At 39.8% G+C, this 21,837-nt stretch overlaps 1 protein-coding gene across 1 annotated transcript; it reads right to left on the bottom strand.

Moving 5' to 3' along the window:
* Positions 1 to 444: 444 nt before the first annotated feature.
* On the bottom strand, positions 445 to 2,366 carry LOC134204698 (serine/threonine-protein kinase greatwall-like). The gene is given in 5 exon segments (XM_062679479.1): positions 445 to 580; positions 643 to 824; positions 949 to 1,797; positions 1,880 to 1,990; positions 2,044 to 2,366. Coding segments are annotated over 5 exon segments (1,383 nt in total). The 5' UTR covers positions 2,149 to 2,366.
* Between the last annotated feature and the right edge of the window lie 19,471 nt (positions 2,367 to 21,837).

The raw sequence follows: 21,837 nt of genomic DNA, 5'->3' as shown, positions 1-21,837 counted from the left end.
TATCCTTCAGATTTGTTGAGCCGAATTAAATTCGTAACTCTTAATAACTGATGGGTGGTTGAATGCCCATCAGCAAAAATAGAATTGTCATTAATATGAACCATCATTCTATTTAAAATAATCTTTTCAAACAGTTTGCTTATTGAACAAAGCAAACTGATTGGTCGATAACTAGAAGCCTCAACTGGATTTTTGTCCGGCTTCAAAATTGTAACAACATTTATCTGGAAAGTATGCCCATTGAAAACATTTCTATCTTAACTTTTCAAAAGGACCTAAGTAACTAAGTACTGCAATCAAAAGCTTTCATTGATATGGAAATGCTAATATTATCTTCCACAAACTTAGACGTACATGTTCATGATAGAATTAGAGGCGAAAGTATAGAATTGATAGTTCCGTTAGGATACGGCAGGCATGAAGAATGTTTTTATAGAAGTCGATTTAAAAGCTAGCGGATTCTTTTTTCTATAATTACCTAAAATACTCCGGTCTCTTGAAGCATCTTATTCCATTTTTCACCGGCGAATCGCACTGATGTCTCGAATTACAGGATTCATTTATATTACTCATACTATAGCTGCAAAACAGAAACCAATGTCAATATAAAAAATCCCATATTGGCCCAGCTATTCATTCCACCTGCGAGAAAAGTCCGAGCATGAATAGTCCTTGTTGCTGCTGCTGTGATGGCTTGAGCAATCCGCCGGGCGCTCAATGGCTGATAGTTCAGCTGGAATGTTGGAAATATCACTTTTCCGGCTGGAAACACCAGAATCATTGCTGACATGCGTTTTGCACTTGTGATGGCTTGCCCCCGGAAGCTGCAAAAGGATGTCAAGACAAATAACAATGAATTAGTTCACCTCGATCAGTTTGTGTAAGTGAAACTTTTCTAAAATCTACCAAGAGGAAATCGAACGAGTCCTTAAATTTCTCCGACATTACCGATCTTGTGTTATATTGGTTCGGATTGTTTTCTTTCTCACAATTGACACCATCACCGATATCACAGGTTTGTCTGTCCGCCCTTCGACTGTCAGAATTGCCATTCAGAGAAACGTAGCTCCCGCTGCTACTTTTTCCTTCGGTGCTCGAATTGCACGTATAATACAAAGACGACATGTCCGCCGTTATTCGGGGGTCCACCGCCTTCTGAAGCTCTTTTGCATCATCCAACAAACTTACGTTCTGTTCGGCCGAAAAGAACGGACTTACGCCGGACATTTTGCTATCGTTCTGCTTGCACTGGGTGAACGAATTGTCAGATTCGTTTTCCGACGATTGCTGGAGTCGTTCTTTGTCAAGCTGCTCTTGCAGGCGCTTATCGTGGGAGCCGAACGATAAATGAGACGTAAGTGAAAGTAACTGCCCGGGCGTCCTGGCATTGAGACTTGGCGAACAGTTGATTAGGTCCGATATCTCCAAATCCCGACTCATTTCGATTCGGCTCAAACCAAAGTCGGTCAACTTGACGTGCCCTGCTGCCGAAATGAGCATGTTGTCCGGTTTAATGTCCCGATGTACGATACCATGCTTGTGGAGATATTGTAGAGCAAGGCATATTTCGGCAGCGTAGAATCTGGCGGCCGATTCCTCGAAAAATCCATACATGGCAAGGAGAGACTTCAAATCGCCACCCACCATGTACTCCATTACAAGATAAACACACGAAATGGATTGTAGCGAGTAGTAGAGAATGACGCAAAATGGACTCCGGGACAGGGCAAGAGCATTCCGTTCGGTAATCACCTGTGACACCATGTTCTTGTTTATCATTTCCGATTTACGCATCACCTGCAAAATTGTTCGACCATAATTAGATAATTGATTCAGTATTAAATCATGAAATTTACAGCTAGAACCAAACCTAACTTACCTTGATAGCAAACAATTTGTTCTGGTCGTTCCTCTTGTAGCCCAAAAATACCTTCCCGAAGGCACCTCGACTGATGGGTTTCAGAATGCAGAAATCTTTGATCGTTGGAAGCTGCCAATGTATAATGATGAAAAAAGGGCTTGAAATGATTTTCAAATTCTTACCTTAGGACTAGTCGGAGCGGTGAAATTCTCCAACGTTTTAAAAATCGTGTCATGATGTTCCGAACTGTTGGATTTTTTCTTCGGGGTGGTGTGTGGTTCCTCCATGGCGCGCGAACCGTTACGAAACGATTATTGGACCAAAAATGTCACACAAATAAAATCTATGGCACAATCATATCACTGCAATTACTTCCTCAATTAGATGATGTTTTTCAAGTAATAATTTGTAATTCTAAGCAAAATTACTCGCTTTAACATGCGTTTTAAACGGTTAAAGGGCTCTCTCGTTCAGATTTGTAACTGCTTTTGTGCTGTGTTTCTTCTTTTGCGTGATTTCTTTTCCCTCGTTGGCATTTAAACGGACGAAAACATGCGATGATGACGGAACGATGACGCTTGACGAAACGTCCAGATGACAGGCGGTAAAATGCAACACGGTCAGCAAAAAAGGCAAAAAATGCATAATATATCAAGCTCTATCTGGAATAAGGGCGAATGTCGCAAGAGAGAATTCTCTTCGCCGACTTCCCCTCTTTTAAATTAAAGTGACTTCGCTAATCCCCTATTCCGGTTTTCAACTTAATTGAGTATATATCTTTAGCTTTTGAGAGTACTTTCTACGATAAATGAGTAAGATTTCCGTAAGAAAAAAGAGATGGCAATACAATTTTACTCAGTCTCTGAGTAGTTTGAAACGGGCGTGTATATTGATGGATTTTTGTAATAAACTTTTTAATAAATAAACAATGTTAATAAGGTAATAACAAAGATTTTCATAAATACCTAGATATATTAAGATGCCAGCTTTCAAAAGTGTTTCGAACATGTTCTAAAGTTTTGTCTTGGTTCATTTGTAATGGTTGCACAGTCGAATAAACGAGTTGAAATTAGAGGGAGAAGGCGGAGCACTGAATCCCTACCCCAACATGTGCTGGTTCTAAAATGTAAACAACAGTGTTAATTCTCTACCACATTTTTGTATATGTCGAGAAAATTTTTATGCACACTTTTGTTTTCGATATTTTATCAAAATTAAACACTCAATCATGTAGCAATAAGCCATTTTATAGAAAGCTCAAATGACAGGAGACCAAATACTAATATTTACATTTTACAAGGAACATTTGCGAAAATGAAATGAAATGATGATGGTTTACATGCAAATTTACCAAAACAAAGACCGAGCCGTCCACTCAAAATTTCGATCAGCTGTTCGAATCTGTCTCATAAAATGGCTTATATAACGATGTGGTATGCTTGAAATACCTGCTTAATTAAAAGGACTCGAAAAAGAATATATTTGCAGTAACTAACCGAATATAAAAATGTTCGCATTAACGATTGCGACCTAACAGTGGTTCTAAGCTTCGATGCAGAGTACACGAGCTTTGTTCACCAGTGACAGGCGTATGAGGCCCTTGGTTGAAATCCAGTAGTCCGGTCATAGATAGATTTGCCCGAATAAAATAATCAGAATTTCATAGAAATACGTCCAATTTTAACGTGACAATAGGTACAACACAAAATTTATTATTATTTTCTCAACGTGCAGATTCGGTAAAAATATAGTTCGCGAAAAGGTTTGCGTCTCCGATGCAAACGAGAAACTGATGATTTTTCTGATTACAGGCTTTTCTGATTCGACCCATTTTTGGCTAAAAAGTCACCCAGTCCAGCAACAAAGGCAGTTACAGCATAGCCGCTAACAAAGTTGGATTTTTCTCACAATCCATACGTTAAACCTAACTTCGGAAGTGGTGCGCTGTTTTCATTTGGTGATGTGCTATACAGCTATACAGGTTCCTGGCACTACTTCCGAAATTAGGTTTAACGTATGGATTGTGAGAAAAATCCAATTTCGATAGCGGCTATAATTCGGTTTTCTACTGAATTTATAATATATCTGGTTCTAATGGTTCTAAAAAATCCCGTTACTTTACGATGGAATTTACGAATTCAAGCATAATTTTTCATAACGACGTGTGTAACAAATATGAGGATTCGAGAAATCCTTTGCTGAAAGTTGGCAAAACTTTTTCTAAAACTGTTTTAAAACTAAATCTTTTTTCAATACTTTTTTCCGCTGGCATGCATCATTACAAGACACGTAATAAGCGTGCTTCACAGTAATGCTCACGGTATGCTACACGTACGTCGGTGTACATTGGTCGGTTTTCCATATACAGTAGCCGTTCGATAACTGCAAAATGTTTACTTTTCAGTTAACGAATGCCGTTCGATAACTGCAACGCATTCTAGACGTCAAACGACGTCATATGCAATAAAAGTGCATCTAAATGTGCAGCGCAATGCAGCTGTCATTGAGTTTGACATCAGTTTGAAGTTTAGCGGTCCGATAACTGCAAAACTGTTGCAACTATCGAATTGCAGTTAAAAGGCATTGCAGTTAAATGACTTGCAGTTATCGAACGTCTACTGTAGTGCACGATTGACCAGGGCTGTCAGATGATTTTTTCGTAAATCTGTATTGGGAATCGTAAAAAATCTGTATTGTCTGTATTTGGGGGAAAATAGTTTTATTTTTATAAATTATGCAAAATATCGAATCTGATGATTGTAATGTGATGTACTTAGATAACATTTTCAATAAGTATTTTTTAAACCAGATTTATATAAAATTAGAAATCACAGAAATCTGTTGGAATATTTTAAGGGGGATCCTTACAATTATGTAGAAGCATCACATCACTTAAATTCTCTCGGTTGTTATAATTAATTTTAATAGCTCAATCTTTTCTGAAATTCATGCCTTTTTTTTTCTTTTAAATTCTACATCTCAACCCGGATAAAAAATATCATTAAAATATCATAAATTTTATTGTTACAACACCATTTAAAACATAATTTTTACCATTGAATATAATGGAATTTTGACAATAAAATCACATGAGAAATAATGGTTTTCCACGATAAAATGAATGGTAAATGGGACTTTTACAATTAAAAGGGGGGTTGTTATGTATCTTTACAATAAAAAAATCGAAAATTTTCCATACAAAATTCGGAGCAAAACAATTGATTTTACGGTTCTTCAATGGGATGATTTCGAGCGACAAAACAATAGAAAACATTGTGTTTTAAATGTTTTCAATTACTGTTTCTATTGTTTTACAATAGGAATACAACAGGATTTAGAATACATTATACTCCAATATTACAATAAAAATACAATACAATTAATTGTTTTACATATCATTTTATTTTCCTCCGGTTGTTTAGCATATCTTTAGACGAATCCAGCGCACTACTTCCAAAGTTAAGTGGGTTGCCTGTATCTGGAGAAAAATCCAACATCGGTTTAAAAAGTGTACTAACTTTGTTCCGAATAGATATAAACCTGTAAAAATGTAAATTATGAAAGAATGTCGGTTTTATTAGAAAAATACGTCGAGAAGAAAAGAAAAATTACCTGCATCAGTTCTTATTATATCCCGTTGGTGAGATTGGCCAATGGTAGCCACTGAACGATCAGTGACCAGCAAGCAGCAGTATTTTATTTATCATAAGCTTCATTTCTGTAAAGGAACAAGGATACATGTTACCAGGCATGTCATCAGGTACTATGATGATAAAATTTTCATTTATTTTTTGTTCGGGATGAACCACTGCGTTCATTATGTACATTGAACTTTTGTAGTATAAGATTACGATTACCGGTGGTGAGTATAAGCCGTTTGTCAGCGCAGTATCATCACTTTTGACACTTTACCGGTCGCTACTAAACGCGCTGCTAAAACAGTAGCGCAGCTGACAGGTGACCAAATTGACCAAATAACAGCGCTACTATTTGATGAACTATCAAACGTCGAACGTCACCGATACGGAATGCAGCCACCGAAATGATAACCGAAAATAGTGACCGATGCGAAAAAGAGTGACTAATCTAAAATGACAGTACAGTGAGAGTGATCAAAATACTCGCGCCCAGTAATGATGCTCTAACGCGCTTCAACACTTTAGATACTCACCACGGTACAGAAGCTATAGTGATCTTACCGCTTTCCCATGCAGCAGCAGAAACTGGAATGAAAAAACACTTTCTGCACCATACAGTTTCATTATTTTCATCTCTTCACTAATTATAAACAAAACTGTACACGGTCAAATGAATCCAAGCATTCTCCAAGTAAATTATAAGCAAAAGTTTTGTTCCCTTTCATTTTTTGAAATCAAATTTTTATTGCAAAACATTTCTAGACCTGCAACAAGACCTGCAATATGAAAATATATACTTGAGAACCGGTATAACATTTTTATTTATTTAACAAACAAAGCTATTGTAATTTTATTGTTTTCAATTGTTATTTCATCAATATAATAATTCCATGAAATATTCCAAAATTATAATAATTCAATAACATTAGACGGATTTCCAGATCATCCAAACCGAATACTTTTAAAAATTGTTTAGTTTTAGATGAGCAATACTAAACATAAGCGAACAATAAAAATATAATAGAATATATCGGAAACATTTAAATATATTGTGATTTTAATGTACGTACAATAAAGATCTTTTTCAACCGTGAACATTTTACAATAAGCATACAATAGTTTGTATTGTTTGTCACACAATCTATTGTATTTCAATGGGTTATGTCATACAAGTTACTGTAAATTTTTATCCGGGAATTATTCGACCTCAGAAAAACATGTATCATCATTCTACAAGTGATGTTTTTCGGATATTTTTAAAGCTACTTCAATATTCCACCGAGATTAAATGTTAAATGATATAATTCGTAAACAATGATTTTTTGTCAATGTCCATATACCGATTACTAAACCCGATTACGATTACGTAACCATTTCTATATTTTGGTAGGAATACATTTCTTATGTAGTCCATAAATAGATTTTAAACTTCTACCAATTGCGTAAAATAATGAAAGAAAAACATACCACAATGGCAATAACATTTTCTATCCAAGCCTTCGTTTAGCAGATTTAATTGATCGGATATCCCTCAACCCTGTAACTTAGGATATTCTGCAACAAATGTTACGAAATGATTTCCTTGATAGACTTGAAAGCTTCGCAGTAGACTTTATATGAACCACAACGGAGAGCCACCAAAATATTAATCAAAGCAATCGAGGCAATTCACAGTCAGTCAAATAAATATGGTGAACCATCGAAGACAGGAGTGACAGTTTTCCAGCATGTGATTTTTTAGGGACGATAACATTTTAAATAACTAAAAATCTGTACAAATCTGTATTATTTTTGAAAAATCTGTAATCTGTATCAAGTCTGTATAAGCCATTTTATAGAAAGCTCAAATGACAGGAGACCTAACACTAATATTTACATTTTACAAGGAACATTTGCGAAAATGGAATGAAATGATGATGATGATGACGAAATGATGATGGTTTGCATGCAGATTTACCAAAACAAAGACCGAGCCCTCCACTCAAAATTTCGATCAGCTGTTCGAATCTGTCTCATAAAATGGCTTATTGACGTTGAAAAATCTGTATAATACAGATAAATCTGTATTTATGACAGTCCTGCGATTGTCGCAACTGCAGTTTTGTTTTGTTTTGATTTTTTTGTTACATAGGTCGCTCTTAGTTCCCATATGTTAAAGCGACGTATGTAACAGTGAGACTTCAAAAATAGAAATTTTTACATACGTCGATTCGCAAAAAGATTGAATAGGCCTTTTCATGTGACACTGCCGAGACTGCACTTGTTTACAACCGCTGAACAGGCCTGCAAGTCCGAAGCTGTCACTTTCATAGAAGAACTGTCAATTGACGATAAAATCAGCTGTTTTTAAACGTCTCGTGAAAAGGCCCATTAGAGAACTTTAAGATCTGAAATCAGTAAAATCGATGCGTATTATATAAAGCCGCGTGTGATTGTCACGTTGTATTAAAAACCCCGTTTTGTTTACTTTTGTTACATACGTCGTTATGAAAAATTATGCTTGAATTGACCATTTTTACGGATGTTCCGGATCTTCCAGAGGACCACCCAGTGGACACAATGGTCCGTATGTAGGACGAAGCCTTGGGCGAAGCATCAATTACTCATACTCAGGGTTCGGCAGGAAATAATTTTAAAAAAAATCCCGTGGCTGTAAGATGGAGTTGGCCACGAATTGACCATTTTGGGTTCTTTCTAAAATTACGTAACGCAAAATTTTGTTGTTTAGGACCCCCACCCACCCCCTCGTAACACTTTTTGTATGGAAGTTTTAATTTTTTTGTATAGTTCAAGACAAAATTTTCAAAACGGCTTATCTGTTTGTGTAAAAAAATATTCAAACGGCGATTTGACGAATCTGATAGCTCTCCCAAGCAAACCAACACCATGAAGGTTTCCGCTACCTGTTGATGGTGTTGGTTTGCGTGGGAGAGCCATCAGATTCGTCAAATCATCGTTTGTTCCGATGATTTTCCAGAAATATATTCTTCCACCCAGTGGACACAAAGGCCAGAAATGGGCCAAAGCATCAATTCCCTACTCGGGGTTTAGCAGAAAATGGTTCTAAAAACATCCCGTCGCTTTACGAGGGAAATTACGAATTGACCATTCTTAAGGATGTTCCGGATCTTCTATGTGGCCACCCAGAGGCCTCTAAAACACACACACCTCCAAAAATACATACATGCACTTGAGCACACTTTGTCCCAGTGACATACGCAAAGATTCATATAATCAAACACTTGGGCTGCGAAATGGTGAGTTGACATCTGGGAAGGAGCGACCTGCACAGCTCTGGTCCTCACAAGTTCCAATCTCACGCTTCCACGGGTCTTCCGATGACAATCGACCGCCAGCAAAGGGTTTTGTACTTAGCTGGTAGTGCAGCCTGGGCACTGTTCTAGATTGCTTTGAGAATAGGTCGTATGTGCAAAAGAGAGGCTCTCTTCGTTAACGCTCTCTTTCGCTTCTACATAAGCTAGTTTTGCATATTTTGCCACATTTTCACTTCAGAACGCTAAACAAAGCTATAATCTTTAGATATCTGCCAAGAAATCTGAAGTAAACTTTATTATAGATCTGTAATAATCGAAAGAGAATGGAGGCAAAGAGAGACTCTCTTTTGCACATACGACCTATTCTCAAAGCACTCTAGTGTTGTCCTTCTGACATCAGCTAGAGTGAGTGGGTGCGACCAAAGGGACCATCATCCCTAACCCCTAATCCCCATCATTCCGTGCCGATAGTTCGAACGAGCCAGACGTGTGCTGTGTCTCATCGCGGATTGTGTTCGGTAGTGCGAGTGCTATTGTGTGGTGCGTATCCTACCTACGGATCCAAGGCGATCACTGTCGGCGAGGGGAAGTAGCTGCTTCTGGCGACGCCAGTGAAGCAGGCTATTGTTACTGCTGCTACCTACAGCAGCAGCCGCAGATAAGTGGCAAAGATTGTTGTATTGTTCTCCCACAGAGTGGGTCTGATTAGAATAGTTTGAATCTGGGAGGGAGATCCAGATACTGCACACGAAATATGTAACAATAAAATTAAACGTCATGGCGCAAGAAAATTATCGACGAGCAAAAGATACCAAAGCAAGCGTCACACGGACTGACCAATTTTAGTTTTGCGTGTCATCGATGTTTTCGTTGATTTCATTGAAGCCGGTGCGTGACTTTCTCAAGTTTCATATAACGTTCCGAGTGCGGGAATTTGAATTATGAAGTGTTTCGTGAAACTCTCTCTCCCGGAGTATTGAATTAAGAAGTGTCCGGAACATGGTCGTTTTTCGCTTCCCTATGGAGGGAATCACAAAATGCGGAGGATTAAATTCAGTATAAATAAAATACGAATCTCTTGTCAGCATCTATCTCGACCAACTCAACAACCAAAACTCGTTCAAAGTCATTTAATATTTAATAAGTCATTTAATAATTTTGTCGATATTTTTTCACACTAATTTATTCCAAATAATGATATAAATTTCAATGAATCGTTATCTAAATTCTCGTAAAGTATGATATCAATGGAATGATATATTTTGGCAAATAATTTCATAAATGATCGCCACTACACCTTTATCCCTTTTTGTTCATCGAATCATCGGTATTTTGGCGTTTGTTTATCTCCGTTATCTTGTTATATTTTTGAGATAAAAATTTAATGAATGAAACGACATTAGCTTTTTGATTATGAAGGGATAGCCTTGTCGTCATGAAAAACCATTTCAAAGGACATTGCCGGTTGATGTTTTGGGGTAAGGAAAATAATTCCCCTACATATTGATTATATTTGAATGAAAAATATATGGGATAGAATGTAAATTCAATTTAGCTATTACCAATTACATTACATTACATTACAATTACATTGTGGTCTAATGATTAAGATCTCTGAGCAAAGGTTCTACAGTATTCTTTCTTCCAGGTTCGATTAACGATTAAGCAAATAAATAAATAAATAAAAATCTGCATAAAAGATAACTCTCGATGTTCCTCTGAAGAACCTAAAATTAAAGTTCTTATCAAAAATTCTGACATATCGATAAAGTATAACGGTGAAAAATCATATCGTTTTAACCGTATCGATATTTTGGAAAAGATCCTTTGCAGTTTTTGAGCAATTTAAAATTCTTTATAAAACGACATTTATCGCTATCGATGGTTCAAAAGAAAACTTTTAAAATTGGATATGAAGAATTGTTAAGAAACTTAAAGAAATGGTTGGCAAGGATTGATTATTCATGTTGGCAAATGTGTTCTTGTTTTCTTTTGCATTTCTTTTGCAGCTTGTTTCACAACGGGTGGGAAAAGACGGAAGTTGCAAAGCAAAATCTCTCTTCCATTCTTTCACCATATATGCCAGATTCGGACAACATACACTTTACATTTTTTTTTTCAAATCGTCAAAATCCGACTATTCACGATTAAAAACGAAAAACGAAACGTGAAACGAGCGATGCAGATAATGAATTAATAAGCGATAAGCAAAGGGAATCATAGCAAGAAGATGTATCCTAGACGTCTCCTTTTCTCTTTACACTGGACACCATTTTCAAACGAGTTTCACAGTTCGATTGTATTAGGCTTTTTTTGTTCAACAACCGTCGTTTCAAATATAGATTGATAATATTCAATATAATTTTCTGCTTTTTATAGTTTTCAAGTAAATGATCAGTATCGATATTCGATACTCCCCATTTATTAAACACTTTCAGCTAGGTCTGCGGTGACGTTTCATGACAACTAAAGTTAGGTCTGCACTGACATTCATATTTTTTGAATCTGAATCTCCCTCCCAGGTTTGAATTAGTTTTTTTTATTAGTTTTTTTTTCTAATTAGTTAATAGTTATTAGTTCTTAGCTTCCCGGATAAAAATATCATTAAAATATCATAAATTTTATTGTTACAACACCATTTAAAACATAATTTTTACCATTGAATATAATGGAATTTTGACAATAAAATCACATGAGAAATAATGGTTTTCCACGATAAAATGAATGGTAAATGGGACTTTAACAATTAAAAAGGGGGGTTGCTATGTATCTTTACAATAAAAAAATCGAAAATTTTCCATACAAAATTCGGAGCAAAACAATTGATTTTACGGTTCTTCAATGGGATGATTTCGAGCGACAAAACAATAGAAAACATTGTGTTTTAAATGTTTTCAATTACTGTTTCTATTGTTTTACAATAGGAATACAACAGGATTTAGAATACATTATACTCCAATATTACAATAAAAATACAATACAATTAATTGTTTTACATATCATTTTATTTTCCTCCGGTTGTTTAGCATATCTTTAGACGAATCCAGCGCACTACTTCCAAAGTTAAGTGGGTTGCCTGTATCTGGAGAAAAATCCAACATCGGTTTAAAAAGTGTACTAACTTTGTTCCGAATAGATATAAACCTGTGAAAAATGTAAATTATAAAAGAATGTCAGTTTTATTAGAAAAAATACGTCGAGAAGAAAAGAAAAAATTACCTGCATCAGTTCTTATTATATCCCGTTGGTGAGATTGGCCAATGGTAGCCACTGAACGATCAGTGACCAGCAAGCAGCAGTATTTTATTTATCATAAGCTTCATTTCTGTAAAGGAACAAGGATACATGTTACCAGGCATGTCATCAGGTACTATGATGATAAAATTTTCATTTATTTTTTGTTCGGGATGAACCACTGCGTTCATTATGTACATTGAACTTTTGTAGTATAAGATTACGATTACCGGTGGTGAGTATAAGCCGTTTGTCAGCGCAGTATCATTACTTGACACTTTACCGGTCGCTACTAAACGCGCTGCTAAAACAGTAGCGCAGCTGACAGGTGACCAAATTGACCAAATAACAGCGCTACTATTTGATGAACTATCAAACGTCGAACGTCACCGATACGGAATGCAGCCACCGAAATGATAACCGAAAATAGTGACCGATGCGAAAAAGAGTGACTAATCTAAAATGACAGTACAGTGAGAGTGATCAAAATACTCGCGCCCAGTAATGATGCTCTAACGCGCTTCAACACTTTAGATACTCACCACGGTACAGAAGCTATAGTGATCTTACCGCTTTCCCATGCAGCAGCAGAAACTGGAATGAAAAAAACACTTTCTGCACCATACAGTTTCATTATTTTCATCTCTTCACTAATTATAAACAAAACTGTACACGGTCAAATGAATCCAAGCATTCTCCAAGTAAATTATAAGCAAAAGTTTTTGTTCCCTTTCATTTTTTTGAAATCAAATTTTTATTGCAAAACATTTCTAGACCTGCAACAAGACCTGCAATATGAAAATATATACTTGAGAACCGGTATAACATTTTTATTTATTTAACAAACAAAGCTATTGTAATTTTATTGTTTTCAATTGTTATTTCATCAATATAATAATTCCATGAAATATTCCAAAATTATAATAATTCAATAACATTAGACGGATTTCCAGATCATCCAAACCGAATACTTTTAAAAATTGTTTAGTTTTAGATGAGCAATACTAAACATAAGCGAACAATAAAAATATAATAGAATATATCGGAAACATTTAAATATATTGTGATTTTAATGTACGTACAATAAAGATCTTTTTCAACCGTGAACATTTTACAATAAGCATACAATAGTTTGTATTGTTTGTCACACAATCTATTGTATTTCAATGGGTTATGTCATACAAGTTACTGTAAATTTTTATCCGGGTTGTAATAACTATACTTCCAACACATTGCGAGGTGATAATGGAGGCGGAGACTGCGGAGGGCAGTGGGCCTCCTAAAGATGGTGGTCGCACACGATTCTACCATGCATCTTCTCCTGGGCCTTGGGTTGTTTACTTTCGGCAGAAAGTGAAAAGCCTAGATTTTCTCGGCATTAAGCGAGATTTGACGCGTCGTTTTCCGAAAACTGATTTCCATCATGTAAATCGGAACAAACTACGCATAACCGCACCTACATACAAGGATGCAAACGAAATCGCTAAAGACAAGGCCTACAATGTTGAATATTTGATTTATGTCCCCTCGCGGGAGGTCGAAATCGAAGTTGTGATCAACGCAGCGAGCCTGACTTGCAAGGATGTACTTGCGGGAAAAGGCCGCTTAAAGAATGCAATGGAGTCTACCGTGGATATTCTGGATTGCAAGGAGTTGCATTCAGCTGCCATGGTAGATGGTAAAAAAGTGTATTCTAAGTCAGGTTCGCTTCGGGTGACGTTCGCCGGTTCGATTCTCCCAAAATATGTAGATATTGAAAATATGTTATTTCCGGTGCGTCTTTTTGTGCCGAGGGTGTTCAATTGTACCAACTGCAAACAGTTGGGGCACACTGCCGAGTTTTGCGACAACAAGCCCCGTTGTGGCAAATGTTTTGAAAAGCATAGGGAGGAGTCCTGTCAACAACAAGCTACAAAGTGCGCTTATTGTGGCATGGATCCTCCCCATGGTTTGCAAGAATGCCCGGTGTACAAAAAGCGCTCCAAGCAGTCGTATGCGGAAATGGTTAAGTCGCAAGACACATCCGCCACAACCACCGCCACGGCTGCTATTTCAGCTGCCGTTCGAGTAAGTGATTACTACGATTCTATTGCCACTGATGAATTGGACTCTGACGTAGCTGATATGGATGATTCTTCGGAGGTACACGTGCCCGAAAAGAGGAAGCAACCGTCTTCCCTGGATCGCGCCGTAAGAGAACAAAAGTCATCCATAAAAGCTTGCCAAAATCTGAAGGTAATGGGGATTATTTAAAATCCTGAAGCAATCTGTCTTCACTGCTCCTTTGGATCCTAGTTACAGCAAGACCTTCCCGCCATTGTTTAAAACCGATGTTTCCAAGAAACATCCGGTTAGGAGAATCAATGAAAGAAAAATGCAATTCGCACTTCCAGAAAAATATTCCGTCCAAGCGAGGATTGATCTCCTTTAAGGACCTCGTGGACCGTTTTTGAATTTGTTCAATATTCCGAATTCATTGAGGCCACTCATTGACCTCTTTATACCAACAGTAGAAAGTTATCTGAAGCAATTGACTGTTTCATGGCCTTCTTGCAGAAATTGTATCTTTCGATGGATAATACGGCCATACAAGATACAATCACTGTGCTGCAGTGGAACTGTCATAGTCTGAAAAATAAATTAGACGTGTTCAAGTTTTGATTCGCAATTCCGATTGCGATATATTTGCACTCTGTGAAACATGGCTTTCTTCTGAAGATGAAATCAACTTCCACGATTTTAATATTATTCGCCAAGATCGGGATGATCATTATGGTGGCGTTCTTTTGGGGATCAAAAGTGCTACTCCTTCTACAGAATTCCCATTCCGACTGTTAATGGCCTAGAGATCGTCGCTTGCCAAATAAATGTAAAGAATAAAGATTTTGCATAGCTTCAGTGTACATTCCTCCAAATGCCTCTATTAATCGTCGACATTTTTGGAGCGCAGTCTCCCTCCTATCATCTCCAGTATTGATATTGGGTGATATGAACGCACATGGTATTGGCTCTTGGATGGGGCGAAACGTATGACGCTTATAGAGCGCCTATTTTCTATGATTTGTGTGACGATTTCAATTTGAATATTTTGAACACTGGTGAAGTAACTTGAATAGGACCAAATGGTCAACAAAGCCGTATTGATCTGTCTTTATGTTCAAATTCACTATCATTAGATTGCACGTGGAAGGTTATTCAAGATCCCCATGGTAGTGACCATATGCCGATAGTCACCACAATTAAGAGTGGCTATCAACAATCTGAGCCAGTTAATGTTCCTTTCGATCTCACGAAGAACATTGACTGGCAAAAATTTGCATCGGCGGTAAAAATTGGTATTGAATCAACTGATACTCTTCCCCCTTTGGATGAATATCGATTCCTTACTGAGTTGATTAAAAAAAGCGCACTAGAAGCTCAGAAACGACGCGTTCCAAGTACATCTGTCATCAGAAGACCAGCCACTCCTGGATGGGATGATGAATGCACTAGGTTGTATTCTGAGAAATCTGATGTTTTCAAGGCCTTCCGTAAAAACGGAAGGTCAGAGCTTTTTGAAGAGTATTTGAGGCTTGAAAGAAAGCTCAAAAATCTTCTTAAGGCTAAAAAACGTAGCTACTGGCGACGTTTTGTCGAGGGACTATCGCGAGAAACCTCAATGACAACACTTTGGAAAACGGCTCGCAACATGCGGAACCGCATTTCCACCAATGAGAGTGAAGAATACTCCAATCGATGGATATTCAACTTCGCAAAAAAGGTCTGCCCAGATTCCGTACCAGCAGAACCGCTATTTCGAGAATCAGTCACTGATCCCGGTTCTTTGGGTGGACCATTCACAATGCTGGAACTTTCTATGTCTCTTCTTTCATCGAATAACTCTGCTCCGGGATGCGATAAAATCAAATTCAATCTTCTGAAAAACCTCCCAGATATCGCAAAAAGACGATTACTTGACCTGTACAACTGTTTCATGGAGTACAACATTGTGCCACCTGAATGGCGACGGGTCAAAGTAATAGCTATTCAAAAGCCTGGGAAACCAGCGTCTAATCACAATTCATACCGACCGATTGCCATGCTATCATGCATGAGAAAATTATTGGAGAAAATGATCCTTTCAAGAGTCGACCATTGGGTCGAAGAAAATGCATTGCTTTCAAATACTCAGTTTGGATTTAGAAAAGGGAAAGGAACAAACGATTGTCTAGCGTTGCTTTCTTCAGATATACAACTGGCCTTTGCGCACAAGGAGCAATTGGCTTCAGTATTCTTGGACATTAAGGGCGCTTTTGATTCAGTTTCCATAGAAGTACTGTCAGACAATCTGCACAGTAATGGATTACCCGTTATTTTGAATAATTTCTTGTACAATTTGTTGTCAGAAAAACAAATGAACTTCACACTCGGCACTCTGACAACTTCCAGAACTAGTTACATGGGCCTTCCCCAAGGTTCATGTTTAAGTCCCTTGCTTTATAATTTCTATGTCAAAGATATTGACAATTGTTTGGAAGGACAATGCACGCTCAGACAACTTGCAGATGATGCCGTGGTCTCTCTAAGACAGTGGTGCTCAGCACTTTGGGCGTTTTTTTCCTCAATTTGCTTGTCACACAGTAAAAATTAACTTTGACCATACAAATTAGCACTTGGTCGAAAGCTATCAAATATATCTATCTGCTAAGGGTAATAAAACTGATTTTGGTGCTTAATTCACTCCGTACGAAACGATCAAAGCAAAACAAAAGTGCGGCCCGCGGGCCGCAGTGTAATTTTACTTTGATCAAGTCGTACGGAGTGATTTCTACACCAATATTCGTTTTAATAACCTCAGCTGATAGATATACTTGAAAGCTTTCGCCCAAGCACTAACTTGATAGAAGAAGAATTTTTTTCATTGTGTGACAAGCAAATCAGTGGGAAAAACGCCCAAAATGCTGAGCACCACTGCTCTAAGAGGTCCATGTGCAGCTGTCTTGCAAGGACCATTGCAAAGTACCCTGGATAATCTGACTGTTTGGGCCAGACATCTAGGGATCGAGTTTTCACCGCAAAAAACTCAGTTGGTTGTGTTTACTAAGAAGCGGTATCCTGCTCAACTGAAACTCAAGCTGTTGAATGATGACATCAACCAATCTTTATCTTCTAAATACCTTGGGGTCGTGTTTGATTCCAAATGTACCTGGAAACTCCACATTGAGTATTTGATACAAAAATGCCGGAAAAGGATCAATTTTCTACGTTCTATCTCCGGAACATGGTGGGGTGCTCACCCGGAAGACCTCATCAAACTCTATAGAACGACTATTCTCTCTATTTTAGAGTATGGCTCCTTCTGCTTCCTCTCAGCAGCTGATTGCCACCTGATCAAATTGGAACGAATTCAGTATCGTTGTTTGCGTATTGCCCTTGGCTGCATGCATTCAACGCATAACATGAGCCTGGAGGTGCTTGCTGGAGTCACTCCTTTAAAGCACCGTTACTGGGAGCTCTCACTTAGAATACTCATCAAATGTGGAACAAGTAACACACTTGTTCTAGATAACTTCGATAATATGCTTGAACTAACTTGTCGTTCAAGATTCCTGAGAGTTTATCTCAACTACATATCGTCAGATCTTTGTCTTCCGTGTTATAATCCCCCTCGAGTTCACTTCACCAACGACAGTTCCTCAATTGTATACGATCTGTCCATGAAACATGCTATTCAAGGAATACCAGATCATCTTCGACAAATATCTATTCCCTCACTTTTTCTGAAAAATATGAACATGTCATTTGCAACAACAGATATTTCACTGATGGTTCTCGCATTAACGGATCCACTGGCTTCGGTGTTTTCAATGTAACTTCAACCACCTTCCAAAAACTTCAGGAACCTTGTTCGGTTTATGTTGCTGACCTGGCAGCAATTAACTTCGCTTTGGGGATAATTTCAAAACAGCTCGTAGACCATTATTTCATCTTCTCGGATAGTCTTAGTTCTATCGAGGCACTCCGGTCGATGAAACCTGTTAAGCACGCATCTTACTTTCTTACAAACATAAGAGAGCAGATGCGTGTTTTGGTCGAAAGATCATTCAAGATTACCTTTGTTTGGGTCCCATCTCACTGCTCAATCTACGGCAATGAGAAGGCAGACTCGCTGGCAAAGGTGGGCGCACAGGAAGGTGAGGTTTATGATAGACAATTCTCGAGTAACGAGTTTTTCCCATTAGTCCGTCAGAGAACTCTTCAAAGTTGGCAAAAGAATTGGACACACAATGAACTCGGACGGTGGCTATTTTCCATAGTTCCTAAAGTTTCTGCGCGAGCGTGGTTCAGAGGTGAGGACTTAAGTCGAGGCTTCATTCGCACGATGTCGAGGCTTATGTCCAATCACTATTCACTAAACACACATCTCTACAGAATAAACCTGGTCGATAGCAACCTATGTAGGTGCGGAGCCGGTTATGATGACATCGTAGTTTGGTTCTGCTCGGAAAATAACGCCTCCAGAGAGCGACTATTGGATACCCTTGTGACCCGAGGTAAACAAGCCGTCAGGAAAATGTGTTTTAGGGGATCGTGATGCGGTCTATATGCAGGCCAGTTAATGTTTCATTTGTGATGATGACATAAAAATCTAATTTGTTGCTTCTTTTATCAAAGTTTTTTTTTTGTACTGTCTCTGTTTCTCTGTTCCGTAGATCTCCGTTTCTCAGGCCATCCGGAAGACGCTCCCAGTAGAACCAATCCTCGAGCACGACGACACGCCACATCGTCCCTTACGCCAAATGCCCGGATGAGCAGCCGAAACTCCTTGATCCCGAATCCTAAGCCTCGTCCATCCTTTAATATTGTAAACTAACCTCGAGTCACCACGAGTACGCTGGCTCCTAGCCCTCTCTTACTAACTAAAAAAGGACATTGATTGTATATATCACAAAGAAATATGGCTCCGTAAAGTGTTATGCACGCCTGAGCCTACCAAATAAACGAACTTGGAAAAAAAACCCTAATCCCAAGGCGTTAAGCGACCCGTGCCGAGGGGATGCATGGCACGGGGGTGAAATAATAAGCTAGGCCTTTAACGGAGCCTGTGGAGTACTTGGATACCCTCCACAGCAACTGTCCCTTACCGCGTCATGCTGGGCTCTGGCGTGGTGGACCTCTTTTCCCGAGCAACTCGTGGGACCAAAATGGAAAAACAAGTCAATTCTTCAATTAGTGGTAGTAGTGTAGGCGACAACCCCTTCTCAAGAGGTGGGTTGTTCAGGTCTCCGCCTAGGAGGCCAGAAGCAATAGTCGGCAGCTCGGGGCGCAGCGCCAGCGTGGGTCACTTAATCATCTCCCAGACTACGCCGGTAGAGGTTATAGACGGCCCATGGCTTGTGAAGGCGATGAACCGCAAACGCGATGGGCTTTCGGCCTTCGAGGTGGCGACGGAACAGCTGGACGCCATAATCGAATTTGCGTCATCGAAGCATAATATCAGTAAGGACCTTAAGAGGAGCTTCCTGAAACTTCGAAAGTCGATGTTGGACGCCAAGCTGGAGATGGCGGTCCGGACGGCCAAGTGTAAACCCGTGAAATCCGAGTCGAGGTCTACCCAGACTGAGGCCCAAGGATTCGCGGACTCGGGCAAGGTCGAATCGACCGAGGGCGTGCCAGCGAAGGCGGTGGTGCCACAGTCTACCCAGACTGAGGCTCAAGTATTCGCGGGCACGTCGGGGGTCACTGCTCCAACGGAGCAGACACAAAAACGGGGGAGACAGTCTCCAGGGGATGAGCTCCCTGGGGGCCGCTCCAAAACGCGGAGGGTTACTACCCCGAACAAGGGTAGTGGGGCTGGGAAGCTGAACCCCGGCCAGGTACCTCCCAAACCGGGGGAGGAAGGACCTGGAAAGGTCCGTCCACCCAGGAAAGACGGTGGTAAGGGGTTACGGCATGCTGAGAACTCTCAGCCGCCCCAGACCAGGGAAATAGAGGGGGATGACGCCTCCTGAACCCTGGTCAAGAACAAGAGGAAACCGAAGACGTCAAGAGCCGAAAAGAAGGTCCAAGTACTCGGACGTCTTGAAGGCGATGAGGAGTGACGTCAAGCTCGGTGAACTAGGCACCGACGTACGTCAAATAAGACGTACCCGGATGGGCGAGATGATCCTCGAGCTGAAGTGGGGCGTCTCGCGAAAGGGCGCCGCCTACAAGAAGTTGGAGGAGGAAGTCCTAGGCGAGACGGTCAAGGTGAGGGTACTCACGACGGAGGTGAATCTAAGGGTTAAAGACCTGGACGAGATCACCGAAGTCGAAGAGCTCGTCACGGCACTGCGGCGACAGTGTGAAGTGGAGACGCTCACCGCAGCCGTTCGGCTACGGAAAGGTCCAGCAGGGACACAGGTAGCATTGGTTCGGCTATCTGCAGCGGATGCCTCTAAGGTAGTCAAGTTAGGGAGCGTCAAGGTGGGATGGTCGGTGTGCCCTGTGGGCATATACGAGCAACCCGAAGTTTGCTTCAAGTGCCTGGAACCGGGGCACAAGCAATGGGACTGCAAAGGCCCTGACAGAAGTAAGCTCTGTCGACGCTGCGGATTGGAGGGACATAAGGCACAATGCTGCACGAACCCTCCCAATTGTTTGATTTGTTCCAGCAAAGCTGTGAACAGCAAGCACTCCATGGGGGGTTCGAAGTGCCCGGCGTTTAAGCGGGCTGCAAAATCACAGTGCAGGTAACGCAGCTGGCTTGCTATGCCTCGCCCGAGTGTTTGTTGTGCGCAGGTTTAGAGGAAACGGCGGAACACGTGTTGATCGTGTGCCCACGTTTTCGCGCAATGCGTGACCACATGCTTGCCACATGTGGTCTGGACACTACCCCGGACAACCTAGTTCGGAGGATGTGTAAATATGAAGTTGGCTGGAACGTCGTTTTATCACCTATCGTTCAAATAGTCGCGGAGCTACACAGAAGGTGACGCGTGGACTCAACGATGGCTAGTTCAGGCGCAAACAAGAGGTGGACCAAGGGTTCGGAGTCGGCTTCATGGGTCATACCGGTGGTCATTAGACTGGCCCAGCTTAGTATTGGGAGGGAAAATGTTGTCGAATTCCACCGAGCACCCCAGAATTGTGTCTTTGGGTGAGAAAATCAATCTCTGAAAATTTCAGCTCAATCGCTTGTTGCATAAGCTGGCGCATTTGATTTGAAGTTTGTATGGGGATTCCAGCCAAAATGTATAGGAAAATACACCTCCGTCACTCATTCGATCTGGAAATTGGTTCTGATTGCTCGATTGACCTCAGAATTGCAAAAACGACAGTTGGTATGCTACAGAACAATTTCACAGAACATTGCATGATGATTAAATGAACTTTTATATAATTTTCGGCTGGTTTATTAGGAGCTGATTTATGTATTTTTGGGTTTTTTGATCGAATCGCATCAGCCGTAACCTATATAAAAGTTCATTTAATCATCATGCAATGTTCTGTGAAATTGTTCTGTAGCATACCAACTGCCGTTTTTGCAATTCTGAGGTCAATCGAGCAATCAGAACCAATTTCCAGATCGAATGAGTGACGGAGGTGTATTTTCCTATACATTTTGGCTGGAATCCCCATACAAACTTCAAATCAAATGCGCCAGCTTATGCAACAAGCGATTGAGCTGAAATTTTCAGAGATTGATTTTCTCACCCAAAGACACAATCCGGGGGGGTGCCCCGTGGAATTAGACAACTTTTTGTTTCCTGGGCCAGTCTAGTGGTCATGCCGTGTGGTCGAACTCGATCCTTTTATCGAACAAGTGGCAGCGCGAAGAACAACATGGTATCGTCGCTTTCGCAGCGTC

Source organism: Armigeres subalbatus, unplaced genomic scaffold (genome assembly GCF_024139115.2).
Source record: "Armigeres subalbatus isolate Guangzhou_Male unplaced genomic scaffold, GZ_Asu_2 Contig826, whole genome shotgun sequence".
Classification (NCBI taxonomy): Eukaryota; Metazoa; Arthropoda; class Insecta; order Diptera; family Culicidae; genus Armigeres; species Armigeres subalbatus.
This window is presented reverse-complemented; position numbering and strand designations above follow the sequence as displayed.